Below are 15,281 nucleotides of genomic sequence, written 5' to 3'. Positions count from 1 at the left end.
CTTTGCAGGAATTTATTAATGTCGTATGCCAAAGCATCCCTTTTCTTTTCTTTTACGTGTAGAGTATAAAGCATATAGATAGTTTTGTCCGTCTTAAGCAGTCGAGATATTTTCTAATTCGACTCTCAAGTTCTTAAAATTTTTTTGTTTAAAATATATGCGTATACAGATACAGTCGGGGTAGGAGGATAGAATTGTCGTGTGATTGGTGCAAGACGATCAAGAGGCTGTATTTACCCCCGCATTTGGCGCTGGCGTGTAATTCTCACTTCTCCCATAGATCTATGGACAGATAGATACTCTACTCCCACTAGTACCGTACTATATGTGCTGCGCCGAGCCATCCGACTGACTTGTTGAGTGTACAAAACAAATACTACTACTAAAAAACCCCCAGTCAGATCAAAATAATATCAAATGTGTTTCTTGGCCTTTGGGTCCCCTCCAACCCCGTAGGCTGCTCTTGGCCTTTTCTACATTTTTTCTCCCACTCCACAGTCTATACACCCACTCTTTCGGAGGGCGGGGGAGGAAAATGCAACACAAACAAATGTGCAAGTAGCATGCAATTGACTACGCTACAGCAAACAAGTCCTTATAAAATGACCACAATTATCGCTCCCTATTAATTACACATTCCTCTTTTAGGCCTCCTCCACCCGACTTCCCTTGTCTTTCTCCCTTCCAAGCCTCCGACTTCATCCATCACCAATTTAACTTGCTACAACTGCAGCAGCACTATGGAAAGCCAGAGGGGTCCTCTTCTGAATTGGCCTTACCTCTACCAGGGAAAGGTTAGGCATTATTTATATCTTCAATCCATTCATTTGATCTCATGAGAATTGTAATGTGTACTAAAGATGTTTGTTTGGCTGAAACAGGGCATGGATGAACTGAGGCAATCACTACTGCTGACTACGATGGAGCTGGAGAACACGAGGCTAAAAGCACAAGAGGAGCTCAAAATGAGAGATGATCAGCTATTTCAGCTCAAAGATTTGCTCAGCAGAACCATCACGGAAAGGGATGAAGCACAAGAACAATGCCAAAGACTTGTGCTCGATAAGCTACTGCTCCAGCAGCAGCAGCTGATGCTTCAGCGCCAGAATCAGCAATCAGCACCCCTCTCTGGAATTTCAAGCATCGAAGATGAGCCCAGAAGAGGAGGAGGAGTGGACTCCAACAACGGCTTTTCTTCCTCCGACTGCGAAGAAAGCATTGTTTCATCGCCAATTATTGAGCAAAATCCGCCGCAAGAATTGACTCATCAGCTTCAAGTTCAACCGCAACATCCCACAACAGAATTAGACCCAACATTGCCTATTTTGACAGACAGGCCATTGCCTGAAAAAGGGAAGTTCTTGCAAGCTGTTATGAAAGCTGGGCCGTTGCTTCAGACACTTCTTTTAGCTGGCCCTCTCCCACAGTGGCGCCACCCCCCACCACCACTCGACTCCTACCAGATTCCAGCGCCACCGGTGGTCGTTCCACCGCCGCCTACACCTCCAACACTATCGGGTCACTCCCTAAATCAAGATTCTTTACTCACCATTGCTGCCTACAATAGTAACATTAACAACTGTGGCAGAATGAACAGGAAAAGGGGTTACTTTGAAGGCTCTGATTCTTCAACTGAAGCCAAGTATCAAAGGCTCGTTCTTCAATGACCAGTAGTGCCGTTAATCTACTTCCACCCCATAAAGCAGAGTGATATACAAGTAGTTCTTTTCTTAGAGGAGGCTTGGAGTACGATTTTGGAACCTGGGGTCAACTGATCATATACTAGCATTCTGTACATAGTTCAGAAATTCTTGAGTTAAGAGGCTGAAAAGATCAGAGTTAATCAGAGCTGTAGGAGAAGACTAGGGAGACAGGGATGTTTGTTGTGGTCCTGTTTTTTTACTTTTTAGCTTGCTTCTGCCTCAGTATTGGTTGGTTTGTCTGCTGCACCAATGTCAAAATTCCCTCTACCTTGTGCAAAGGGGATTTGATTTTCCAATATAATTCCAAGGGGATATTTTGCAGATTCGACGTGCAATTCAAATACTGTTGAGTTTGGTTAAGTATGCAAGTAATAATGCAACAATTTTGTCGCTCATAATTTAGTCATGATGCAGATATATGATGAATAAGAAATGCACGCTTGTGATTTGCTCAAGCGAAAGGGGCTATCAGCAGAATTAACCTGACTAGCATGGTCGTACAAACGTTCACTCAACGTGCAATGTCTGATGTTCCACCAGCTATAGTTTCTTGACAATGTGTCATGCAGTGGGAGGTGGGAAAATAGAGTGGGGAAAGAGGGGTTTGGAGGAAACATCAAAATGTTTATGTAAACGGAACATCAAAATGTTTTTTTTTAAAATTAAAAAAAAAAAGATCATGAAAAATGGTATTTTAGAAATGAACGTGGATTGGTTACACTGGAGGGTAGCAGAAGGCCATAGCCAAGAGCCACTAGGTCCACGAGAGCCTCCCTGTCGGGTCGAGTGGTTCCCACAAATCAGAATCAGGATCTGCTACTTGTGTGTGATTTATTATTTTAAGTGGGATTTGATGCATCTCAAATCATTTTTAGGTACATTTTGATCCAAAGTTTTCTTTAATCTGCTGCTGCTACTGCTTTCCCCGTTTCTCCATCCACCCCCACTCCCCTCAATATTTGGTTAGCTAATTCCAAAAAGTTCAGTAATTTTCTTGTGCCGGTCAATTACAGAAGTCCAAAGCAAAGGCAAATACAAGTGTGAGTGCGTGCTGCAGTTTCTTTCTTATGTTCACAGGGCATCCAATTGTTAATAATAGACTAATAGTATGGACGCAGGGAATAATCCACCTTTGGGCTGCTTCTAGGTGTTGCCATTTCAGAACATAGACTTGGGAAGCTTTCACTGCCGTTTCCTATGGTCATAACACAAGCTACAAAGGCCAATTTAGTATACTCTTCATTTCTCTTCCTTGTCACTATCCTCCTAAAAACAACCAATTTCCAGCTGATGGAAGTGCGGGGCAAGGCAAAGAAAGAGCCTCTACTCAGAAGAAAAATGCAGAGTCGAGTCGAGTCAAGAGTCTAGGGTCCGATATTTTTAGTAGAACCATAGACGATCAGCTATCAGACGTTTTTAGCAGTGAATTACTACATTTGATCATGCGCAAGTGTGAAAGAGGATAGCGGTTTAGGCATCTTGCAAATTTCAGACCAGAAACTCTCTTCTCCTCGTTGCAAAAATTAACGGCAGAGTTTCAAAAATCCAATCCGCCCTGGTGGCGGAATTTTCTGCTACCTGATGATGACTGGAAAGAGTCAGATGGAAGTCCCGACGCGATTGCGGTTCTTTGACTTCAAAAGTCTTTTAACGAACTCTTGAGGGATAGCAGCCTCCAAAGGGAATGCTCTCAAGCCATGAACACCCATCCTTTTCAATCCCATACCTAACCTACCCCCATCCGTGCCTAATGCGCGTTTAACCAACATCATTGCCAGGTTTACTAACGTTTCCAAACCCCACAGCAGCACAGCAAGTAATCATTGGTCCCAAGAACCCAAGTCTGGTGCCCCCAAAGAAAATTTGCGAATTGATAGAGAAAGACAATATCGTGCTAATCACCCCAGACGTAGATATGAAACTGTGTAGAGGCATTCCAGTTGTATCGCAACTGGTAAACTTGAAATCCAAAACCCAACTGCGTTTTCCCGTGGAAACGCGACGTCTTCTTCCTCTTGACAACATGCACAAGCAGGTCAAGTAAATGCTCGGTCTCCAGCTGTAACATGTGCCATTTTCTAGAACACATTCAGACCTGAGGGATAATATGCTCCCAACGTATAAGCAACAGTCTTGGAAGTCCGTCTTTCTTTTTCTTTTTTTCCGCCTTCTTTCCTCTGCCCAGATATAGATCAAATTATACATGTAACAGCTGGAAACTGCTAAAGCCAGATTTTAAAATGAATCAACAGATTATATGGGAAAACTGGAACAGCAACTAAAAGAATCCGAGTCTATCTTTGATAGCAATAGAAGAAAGTTTACAGCAGATGGGAGGGTCTGCAACTTGAAAACCAGAACTGTCACCTCTCGAATTTTGGGTATCAGTATTGGAAGGATGGGAAACCAGCATTAGAATGGTGACAAACTTAATACCAAAATGGCAAAATCCTAAATGTGTGTGTGTGCGCGCGCGCGTGTGAGAGAGAGAGAGAGGGAATCCCCACCAAACAAACACACACCACCACAAAAAAAAAAAAGTTGTAAGACACGGATATGATTGTGAAATAAATACAGGGTTTTTATCTATAAAGATGCATGCAATCAAAAGTGTCTGGACAGGTTTTAACATTATTTTGGTAGCTGTGACTCATAAATCATAATTCAAGAAATTAAATGGGTTTTAAATGACATGTGCCATCGGTTATATTACTCACACTGTGAATATTACTAAGATCAGTGAAACCAGTGCATCAAATTTGAGAATAACACAAGTTTCCAGAGGGCACGACTTACTTTTGTGGTTGCCCAGACATGCACAATAGGCATCATTTCTATAAATGAACTAAAATATCCAACTAATTGCTTTCATTATTGCTCATCATCATCGCGGTTACTTTGATTGTGTTTCTGAGCTCTATACATATCTGCCACCTGCAATCCAACAACAATTCAGAAAGAGGCCCAGGCAACATTTCATTAACGTGTGAAAGATTATCAGTGAATTAATAAAGAACCAGTAATCAAAAGATTTTTCTTTACCATATCAGCAGAAGAGGCATCCTCTGGATTCTTATCTTCTCGAACCCGTAGTAAACGTGGAAACCGAAGAGAAATTCCCTTTGGAAAATTAAAATTAACAAGGTGAAGGGATATCAGATTTGAATCACAGGAACAAAATTTTTCATTGTCTAAGAATAACTCACGATCTACATAACAATAATCTCAACACCCGGTTTACCACTAGTTTGGTATGTCAGAGGAAAAAAAGGTGCCACGATGTGGCATGAAGTTCAACAGCCATATACACTTTCCTTTGGGGGACAACGAGAGGCAGCACTCCCTCCAAAATTGAATGAAGTCTAAAGATTTTACCATGTACATAATTTATTTTCAAAGTAGTCCTTTTTGACAAAAGGGTTTGCCCCTTCTAATGTTTTAAAAATCTTATAGCACTTAACAGAGCACCGCAGCCCCCCCCCCCCCAACAACAAAAAAGGAAATAAAAAAAACACCCAGCGGCTAACAAAAAGTCTTGGTTTTGCCAATGCTTGCAAAAAAGGATAGAATGATAGAAAAAGGGAGGAGAAAATGACCAGTAAAATTAATCTTAAGAGCTTAATCAAAGTATGATGGATTCACTGCCAGGAAGTTCAGATGTATTCTTTAACTTAATTGTACACGCTTGGAAGTAAACAAATACCTTGTCTGAATCCACAATACCAGTAGCAGCACGATGAACAGGACTGATAGTCAGATCAGCAGCTTTTACCTCCCAAACCTGAAAGAGTATATGACTCAAAAGATCACTGTATGAGGCAGAACAATAATCTGCATAAAAAAGGAGCATGCTAGAAGAAAGTCTATATTCACAAGGAACGGGATTCCCACATGTACAACGCGAAGAATGCTAATAAAGCATCCAAATTAAGTCTAAAAAAATGGATGTTTCAAACAAAACCCATAGAGCAAGAAAACTTCGCTCCCAACATTCCTTCCTGAGTACAGAAACAATCTGGAAAAGAATATCACAAAACATTGGCATAGAATTATTGCCTAATTCATTACGATCAATGAGAATCTCACAAAAGAATAGACATTGAAAGATTATGTGAGCCAGCTGGCACTGATGTAAAAAGCAGAGTAATGAAAAAAAGGAAGAAAATCACAAACAATGAACAGAAAAGGAAGCAGAGGATAACTTTTACTACCTCAATAGGTTCAAACCATACATCTGGATTGATTGTATCTGAGTACCGGTAATAAGACTGGGATATCATTTAAATCCAGAAGCATGTCAGAATCCGTATAAGGTTTACAGAAATACAAAATTCTTCCTATTCAATGAGGAAGTAAATGAAATACCTTTGGCTTGGGAATAACTTTAGAGCGCAAGCTGGCAGAGCGCTCTTCAAGCACAGCTTCAGAAAATCCAGTGCCTAAGCAGAACCAAGAAGTTTCTTATCACTTGATGTCAAGGGATGTATGTATTTAGAGTTTAGACAACGTAATTGAAGTTTCCTATCAAGGTAAATTTCACAGTGAACCATTAAGTAGTCACATTACCAATTTTACATATGCTCTGGAATTCTTCGTTGTTGACATCATAACAAGCAAGGAGAAAGGCTCCATAAACACCTAAAAATGGTTCAACAAAGTTATGAAACCAACTTCCAATTCATGCAGCAATACAAACCCAATTAAAAAGCAAAAGAGTATACACTGGTAACTATATCTGAAGCTAGGGTGAAGAATGTCAAGCATAGTGACACAAATCTGAATCTGAGCCAAAATAAGCGAATAATCACTTTGTGTCCTCTCAAAAATATGATATGTCAAATTACCAGTACGTTTTCCCCGGCCATGGAAAGCAGCAATGGGAACCAAATCCAGTGAGTCACCCGTACTGCAGATCATACAAGGTGAAAAGTAAGTTGCTCAAGCCCAAAAGGAATAGCCAGTGCTGTGAGTTCAATGCACATACCTATCCATGTAATCCTTTTTCAACTTCAGCCAGTTATTTGACCGCTTGGAAGGCTCATACGTGGCATCTTTCTTCAATGTCTTAATTATCAACCCCTCACAACTGCAAAGATGGATAGACAAAATAACAAACAGTTCTTGTAGAATCTGTAGAAACATTTTTGTTGATTCTGCAGAAAGAAGCTCCAAGCTAGGAGCCCTCAGGTGAAGCTAAGCACATCTCAACTTTGAAGCCAGAAAAAAGGGAGAAACTACTACTTCTTAGACAAATAATATTACATTTCACCATCTATTAATGCAGGGAAAAAAAGGGAAAAGAACTCCTTAGACCACAGCACATTAGGAACATATAACAAGAAAAAATGACAGATGTACAGAGAAAAAACTGAATTAAATTATCTAACTAGTTGACTTTTCTGACCGACCAAAATTCTAGTGCACTAGAAGCCATAAGGTTGGATGATCTTATATTGCACTAGGCAAGCATAAGATCATCGAATACAACAGGTTTGACCTAACAGAGAGAAACTGTATTGTACAAAACTTTGTCCACAGGCAAAAGTTGACAGATATAATAATTACGATTCCGCCAAGTGCAGAAGTCAAAGATTAAAAAAGAAAAATTCTAACAGTAAATAAAGTAGATTAAGCCAATTAGTAACAATACAATAAGGCTATGACAGGAAAATGATCTTGAACTCTGCAAAGACGAGTTACCTGGCATCAACAGCAGCTTCAAGGAACTTCTGTATTTCCTCAAGATCATTTGATGTTACTGCTGTAGCAAATTGAAAAAAGCCAGGTCCTTCCTCAAATGACTCGTAAAGATGCTGCATAAAACCAGTCATAAAGAGTAAAGGAAAATAACATGACTGCTAAAAGGTCGACAATCAGCATTAAAGATAATAGCCTGAGACATGTTTACTGAGCAAGCACTGTCATTTGGATTCTTTTTAGTTTATTTTATCATGGGAAAGGAGAGGAGGAGAGTCACAAGACGTTCTTTATGCGATACTCAAAACATTTTGGTCAAACCATTTTAGTAATTTGACTTTAAAAAATCCAAGAGTCTTTTGCCCAACACTAAAAGCAGATAAAGATATTAACATCATTGAACAAAAATTAGCATACCTGCCTTCGACTGTCAAGCTGTGCTTGTAGAAGAGGTTGGCCATTGATATACAAGATATCAAAAGCATATATGCAAACACCAACCTTTATTTCACTCAAGACCACATTTTTACGAGCCCGTGTGCTGAGGACCTGCCACCAATTCATACTTTTAAGTCTGAATTTGTAATACCATTCTTACAACTCTAGCATTTCATCAATTAACAATTCATGTGTGACACTCTTTCCAGCAAAATGAAAAGCCGAACACCAGAAGAAGCTGGCTCCTAAATGACAAGAAATATACTTAGAAGGATAAAGTGTAGAGACAACATATGTTTAGGAAACCTAAATGTGTCCCCTTTATCCTCCTGGTGGGTGGTAGGGACATGGTCAGTGGAAAAGAATAGCCTGATATATATAAATCAGTAAAATTTGTGGACATGTTACAAGATTAAGGCAAGGCCCCTGATGGAGACTAATGATGGTCTGTTTGCCAAAGCATGACTTGAATTACCTAAAAGAAACTAAAAAAAGTGCTTATACAAAAGCATCAAATCAAATACAATATATTCCAAATTCAATTTTCAAGTTGTTTGGCCTAACATCCATGTAGCATCATCATCCCTCAAAGTGTAAATTCCTCATTTGATCAACAAAAAGTAGCCCAATTAGTAATGAATCTACCCTTAGTCATATTCATCAAAATTTCACCACCTTCAAATATTTTAGAGCAGACACTGGACAGATCAAATTGGCCGAAACTTTAATACCTCAACACTCAAAAATCTCCAGTTCCTATCAAAGAAAATCAAGAATTATATGACATCAACTGACTCAAATGAAGCACCTGAAATAGATGCAAGAAAGAACTTGCACGTGTAGATTTAAGATATCCCATAGGGGGACTGAAGGTGTCGGGAAGCATTTCATGGGCCAGGCCCCAGGCATGCCCCATTTAAGTTCATGATGAGATAGCCCATAACAGATAGCCCTAGGATTTTGAGCATGCTCAATACCAAGATGATTCTTACAGCACCCAAAGTTGATGAGTTCACAACGAAAAACAAAGATGACTCGACCACTTTCTTCCCAATACAGGATTGAAGGAGACTTGTTACTTTGCCAATTTAATGCTTCAGCATTGATTGTACATAAATTATTAACATTGTATATGTTGTTGTCATATGCCACAACAAAGATCATGAAGGCTACACAATAAGCAATGCTAGAGCCAGAATGGGAGACTTAAATCAGTTAGCAATCGATTTTTCTATTTAACTTCAATTGTTCTGATGTGCTAGCATAGTTAAAAGGACCACATCAGCAGGCCCATGACAAAATCAGATTTACAAAGATCTTGCACTTAGGCAAGCTCAATATTACAGAAGTAAACAGTTCACCTGGAAGGGGAGAATTTTTTTCTTCTCACGATCAAATGCAACAATTTCACAATCAAGAACAAATGAGGTTACAGACGGCCTTTTAAACCTGCAATAAAACAGCTAAACGTCAGGAAAATTGAGAGAGATTTTCTGGCAGACTTGTAATGTTAGTAGGAAACAACTAGTCATTCTTAAAAATAAGCTCTACTGATATACTCTCATACCCAACTATGTAAATTATGTTTCTGCTCATTAAGAAAGCAATAGACTACAAAAACCCATCATGAGAAGGCCCACCACAGCAGTGAAAGTACAGTGCTAAGCTCAGACAGCCTTGCTCAACCAAGTAAAGAGACCCTTCCTGTTCATCAAACCATTAACCAGCTTGTGACAGCATGTTCCAAATCAAAGTTGGAATGGGCTACAATAAAAGTACCTTGAAATTGCATCCACAACATCAGGATACTTTCCCGTGTTTCTTTCTGCATTTCGACTATATATCTCCACTGTACCATCCTCCATGTAGTGAATCTGCAGGACATGGTTAGACAAACACACATCACCAAGACTGTGAAAGGAAAGGCATATAACATAGGCGTCATGTCTAGTTTCTTGCTACCTGAGCACGTTCTCCATCATACTTGTATTCACAGGTGAATTCAATATCCTGAAACTTATCCAATATTTCAGAAACTCCCTTAGTTGGTTTTGCTAGCATAGGTCCAACAGGAACACCAGGTGAAAAGCTACATGTCTTGGGAAGATCCCATACACCATCAGCAAGAAGAGCAGGGATTATTTTATCATAGACTGGAATTACCGAGTAAACTTGTTTCACGATTTTAGCAGCCTGAGGGAAGGAAAGCAATTTCACAACATGTTTATGCAATAAACAAAAAACTCTCTCTTAAATTTGCACATAGTATTAGCATAATAATAAAATCTAATTAAAAAATTGATTCAAACTCTCTCAGAAGTTTAAATTCATGCCAAGATACCTCTTCTAAAGAAGAATCTATATTTGCAGGAGTTGAAGATTGCTTATCAGCATAAACTGCAGCATGGCCCAAAGCAGCTAACAGAGTTTGCTCAGCTAAACCAATGCGCAGTTTCGCCTGCATGTAGAGTTCAAGAATAATTTTCAGGGATTAAAGGTGCCAATTTGTGATATTAGATCTTCAATTGTCTGACCTGGAGCAGACGAATCAAGTACTGAGGTTCACAATCAGTAGCAGCAACCAGTAGTGCCTTGATATGATTCTTTTTCTTCTCTTGACTATCCTTACCAGATTCCTAATGCAAGTCATGAAGAGATACAGTTACAAAACTAAAAGAAGTTAACCGTTATGGTCTTCTCTAGATCAATAAATTATAAGTTAATAAACAAGCACCAATTCATGTGCATATCTCGGCTGATTACCCATCATCCCAAAAAAAAAAAGCCTCTCTCTCTCCCCCCTGATGTTCAACTTTTCTCACCCATCTCTCTCTCATCCGTTTCCTCTGTAATCTTTATCTTACTCTCTCTCTCTCTCTCTACCTATGCTTCTCTTGCCCCCCTCGCAACTTTCACTTTTACCTCCTAACCCATCCTCTCCTCTACCAGTCAGCCCTCCCTTCAACATGCAACGACCATGGAAGCCAAGCTAGAGATAGATAATTGAGGTTTTTTTTTTGTTGGTCTCATGGTAGATCAGTCTTTCCTACATATTAACAGTGTTGTGGGGATGTTGTTGGGAATTCATGATGGATCAAAGTTTTGATTAACAGTTTGTGGTGATTTTGGCGGTTTTGCAGATATATGAAATTTTGAAAAAATAGTGTGCCGTCATTTGAAATTGGTGGGGATTAGTGGGATGATTCAAAGAGTTGAAAACATTTCTAGTTTGGCAAGAATGGATGTGATGTTAGCTGCTGCTTTTGTTGTTTGTTGTTGGCTGAGTTTTTTTTTTTTTTTTGAATTTCGTTGTTGGCTGAGTGCGGTGGCGGTCTAGTTGCAGTCATACAGAGTCCATTTGGGAAGAAAGATAACAAAGTTGGCAAAAGGGGGAAAAGAATTAGCTAGACATACTAAAAAAAAAAGTTCAGTGGATTCCTATTTCACCACAACAAACCAAACATATGAAAAGAAGTTGCTAAAACCCATTACGATTGAGGACCTTTGATACTCATTGCTATTGCCATTCCAGAATACCAACCAAACAGGTAGTTAGTGTACTCTAGCTCCAAAACATTTCAAAAAAATAGATTTCAAGTTTCATGTATGGAAACCAATAAAGGCAGCTATGAATATCTTAAGGAATAAGGCAATCCAGTTTAACTCTCATCTACAGCGAATAAGATCAAAGCTCATCATCCAAGTCCATGAAATGGGAAAATTCAAAGGTACCTTAGCAATAAGGCGAAATGTATCAAAAACTTTAACAACAGTTAGTGCTTCTGGTTTGCGCATTAAAGACTGAGACGAACGGCTTGCTTTTGCAACAAGGCCTAGATCACCAAGCTCCTGAGGCAAGTCGGATAGTGAAGTAATCATTCAAAATCAAAAAGAAGAAAGAAATTGCGGGCCAAAACTTGCAGGATTTTGATATGTCAGGAGATTCCTGCACACAAATTATTAAGCAAGTATAACTAGACTACACCATTCGCAAGCTTTGAATGAAATACTGCTCGTCTAACTACAAAATTTCTTAAAACAAGTGCAGTGTACTCATTGCAGAAAGATCAGCCAGAGCCTTCCATTAAATCAAGCAACAGAGTCACAGAAGTCAAGTAAATCATAAAGAGAATAAATGATAAATTTTTTTTTGCAAATTGTATCTTAGATCAATTAAAAAAAAAAAATTTCCAGACAAGCTACAGCGTACAAAATGTAACAACAACCAACGTACAGCTGCAGCCAAAGAAAGTAACAAGATAAAACTAAAGCAGCTTCTCAAATTATGCAGTTACTTTGTAGAACCAAAATCGAGCCCAGAACTAAAATCACAGGCAAAAGGTCGAATGTTTTTGACATCAACATAGCACCAAAGCTAAATTCAAAATATTCAATTAAATGTAGCATTTGACTGGACAAGCTTTTTTTCTAATCCCATTCTTGATAATTTGTATAAGAACAATAGTGCTTGTACTGAGTTAGTAGATACCTTGCAAACCGAATCAGACAACATAATAATCACCATAGCAGCATTCTACAGCATTGAAACCACAGCTAGGCAGAGGCCTAAATACAGCGTGGGACTTATGTTTCTTTCTCCTCCCCTATTCTCCATCTCATTTATTAATGTTTTGCAATTACTGAAACAAGGCCAAAAATCTCTAGAATTTCATTTACTAGAACTGAGAACAAGGTACCAGCGATCATTCTGTCATTTCACTTGAAGTACAATTTCTTTAATTTCTTGGCATCAAGTTAAGAAAAGCCAACTCCACAAACAATAATATTCAGAAATAAAAAAAGAAATTCAATCATTTCTAAACCACACCCAAGATTTGATAAACACGAGTGACTGGAATGTAGTAGAGTTTCACCTTGTACTGCTTCTTAATTTGTGCTTCTTTTGTTCCGCACGCCTCGGACAGAGCCTTAATAATCGAAGCATCCCCAATCCCAAGCTCCAATCCTTCATGGGCTGGAGCAATCCGGTTCGCCAAAAGGTAAACAACAGCCACCAAATCCTCTGGCGTCGTTTCCATCACAGTCCTCAACATGTTACAAACAATTGCAGTTATCGCAATCCGCCCTGATTCTTTAGAAATAGCATCCAACGCCTTCGCTACAAACATAAACGGCACCCTTTGTCCCTTTCCCCAATATGCCGCCTTCTTGGGATCAAAACTTGTCGCCTTATCCTTCAACTCAAGAAGGCTCTCATCAGGAGTAATTACCACCTTAGGTTTCTTAACCACCGCTTCCTCACTTTTCCCCAGCTGGGCATCCTTAAAGTTGCTCGAATCGTCATTTTTCATATCTTTTTCCAGTTGGGCTTCTTTAATTTGAGCTGAATCAGGTTCTTTGACTGAAATCGGAGCAGAATTTTGAGAAGTGATGGTGGGGGTGGTGGTTTTGCGTTTCTTGGGAGATGGTTTTTGTTGTTTCTGCTCGGACTTTTTCTTGCTGGCATTGGACATGAGGAGGTCGAAGGCAGAAGGGCGAGAAGCCATTGCTGCTATTGATCCTGGGTTAACTAATGGAATCAAGAGAAAGAGGGATCTCTGAGAGAAGGGTTTTGCGGGGAAGGAAGAATAGACGAGAAAGTAGGGCTTAAAGCCGAGTGGTTTTCTGAGGGGATGAAGCGAAAGAGTGTGGTGGGTAAAGTGGAGTGAAGAAGAGCATGACCTGAATGCTGTGAACATCAGCTGCCGTTTTTCTGCTACGGAGAGGGAGACAACTGACACGGGTTGCTGTTGCGGATGCGGATGGATGGAGGGAAGAGGAAGGCAAATGGCGGGAAAGGAAATTGAGGGTTTTGTGCACTTGGATTGAAAATTGCCAGAAAATTGCCAGAAAGAGTGGTTTATTATACGTTTTCTTTCACTATGTTCACGCTCTGAAGTCTGAATTATTCCAACCCAATTGATGAAAAATGTTTTAAAAATTTTTAGGACAAGTGCAATATCCATATAGTTTATTTTTGTGATATGTCGCATCGTGGAGCGGAAATGGTATGCTTGGGCTCGTGAGTTATCAAGTAATTTAGATTAATCATATTTTGTACCCCTAATTTGGCTCAAAAGTTAATTAGGCCAACCCGCGGATCAAAAGCGTTACAATTTTGACTTATTTTACTGATTCGAGTTTGTTCAAAAACTTTTTTTGGTAAAAAATTTATGTGACATGGAAACATAATTTGGCCAATTCACAAAACCATGTATATTGCACACGCAAAAATCAACTCGAAAGTGGATTGTCCAACCCAATTGTAATGATACAAGTTTTAAAAGATTAGCAAAGATGCATACGAGGTAAAAAAAAAAAAAGGTGATTAGCAAATGTGTTTATGAAAAAAATAAAAAATTTTTAAAAGAAAATAGTTTTCTAAAATTTTAACCCTCGTGCCCCCGTTCCTATACTTTTCTACTCCCAACTATCAAGTTCAGAATTCGAACTTTGAACTCGACGACGTTGGTCATTGGACTAATCCCAGTGCTTAATTTTACCAAACTTGCAAAACAAGAAATAAGAAATAAAAACCGACCGAAACGCCTATAAGTATACTGATCATCACAAATAATATAAAATCTGTTTTGACTTGCCAAACTTATTAGGTTATTTGCATGAGTTTCTTCATTGTTTTTTAATTTTAATAATAATTGATATCCCTCTTCTGAAGGTCTCTCCACAGTCTCCATACACGGGGCTGATGGAACACTTTTTGAATGAGAGCCATTCAAGTCATGTTGTTGATTGGAGTTCCAGAAAGAAGAGAGAAAAAAAAAACTCCAAATTCCGTCCGCAACTGGCTGTGGTGGTACACTGGTACAGAACAAAAAATCCATAATAAGATAAACACTGGAATGTAGTGGTAATAATGAACCCCTACCTAAACCTAAATAAACGGAATAATTAATACACCACCAAATCAATAATTGTAGTATCATATTCTACATGTTCTTTCCTTCTCGAACTAGCTTGCAACTGGTTTTGATACGTCAGGTTTCTTTACAGGGACTAGACTACAACTGCTTGTATGGAGGAAGAAACTCCTCCAAGTTCCTGAGTCCACAAATTTCGGATCCCACCACTGGTGGGATTTTTGTGTTGTTGGTCATGATTAGTTTCTTCATATCTTCTCTCCAATGCAGGACGGTTGGTCAACTGAACATGCAAGTTGATAATTGCTCAATTCTTCAATGATGATGAAAAACTCACAAATTATGCAGAACGATATGGAGCAGAAGGGCCTGCATTGATTGCTTATCATGAGAATCCACTTCACTTGGGCAGAGAGCCAGGGGGTGAGCATGAGAAATGGCAGCTACCCGTTTTGAATCACATTTTTCATGAAAAATTTACTGTTGCGATTTGACGTATGTAAGAAAAAATAATAATAGAAAAATATGATCACGAAAAACGACGCAATTTTCTGGCAAAAAATGG

At 39.1% G+C, this 15,281-nt stretch overlaps 2 protein-coding genes across 6 annotated transcripts; one reads left to right on the top strand and one right to left on the bottom strand.

The window, feature by feature from the left end:
• The first annotated feature begins 422 nt into the window (after nt 1-422).
• On the top strand, nt 423-2,024 carry LOC113727269 (uncharacterized). Its single transcript, XM_072076568.1, has 2 exons — nt 423-794; nt 882-2,024. Exons 1-2 carry the CDS (start codon nt 741-743, stop codon nt 1,665-1,667), a joined length of 840 nt encoding a protein of 279 aa, XP_071932669.1. The 5' UTR covers nt 423-740; the 3' UTR covers nt 1,668-2,024.
• Nucleotides 2,025-4,380: 2,356 nt separating this feature from the next.
• Nucleotides 4,381-13,753, bottom strand: LOC113742203 (DNA ligase 1-like). 5 transcript variants are annotated; one of them, XM_072076541.1, is made up of 17 exons: nt 12,713-13,746; nt 11,571-11,687; nt 10,373-10,474; nt 10,180-10,296; nt 9,801-10,031; nt 9,618-9,712; nt 9,200-9,287; nt 7,818-7,949; nt 7,404-7,516; nt 6,688-6,789; nt 6,548-6,609; nt 6,270-6,341; nt 6,069-6,142; nt 5,915-5,971; nt 5,407-5,484; nt 4,746-4,823; nt 4,381-4,637 (listed from the first exon to the last, which is right to left on the bottom strand). In XM_072076541.1, exons 1-17 carry the CDS (start codon nt 13,535-13,537, stop codon nt 4,575-4,577), a joined length of 2,406 nt encoding a protein of 801 aa, XP_071932642.1. In that variant the 5' UTR covers nt 13,538-13,746; the 3' UTR covers nt 4,381-4,574. The 5 variants fall into 5 exon arrangements, with proteins under 5 accessions (XP_071932642.1, XP_071932643.1, XP_071932649.1 ...); XM_072076542.1 differs by lacking the exon at nt 10,180-10,296 and having other exon boundaries at nt 12,713-13,747; XM_072076548.1 differs by lacking the exon at nt 11,571-11,687 and having other exon boundaries at nt 12,713-13,747.
• Between the last annotated feature and the right edge of the window lie 1,528 nt (nt 13,754-15,281).

Source organism: Coffea arabica, chromosome 1c (genome assembly GCF_036785885.1).
Source record: "Coffea arabica cultivar ET-39 chromosome 1c, Coffea Arabica ET-39 HiFi, whole genome shotgun sequence".
NCBI lineage: Eukaryota > Viridiplantae > Streptophyta > Magnoliopsida > Gentianales > Rubiaceae > Coffea > Coffea arabica.
This window is presented reverse-complemented; position numbering and strand designations above follow the sequence as displayed.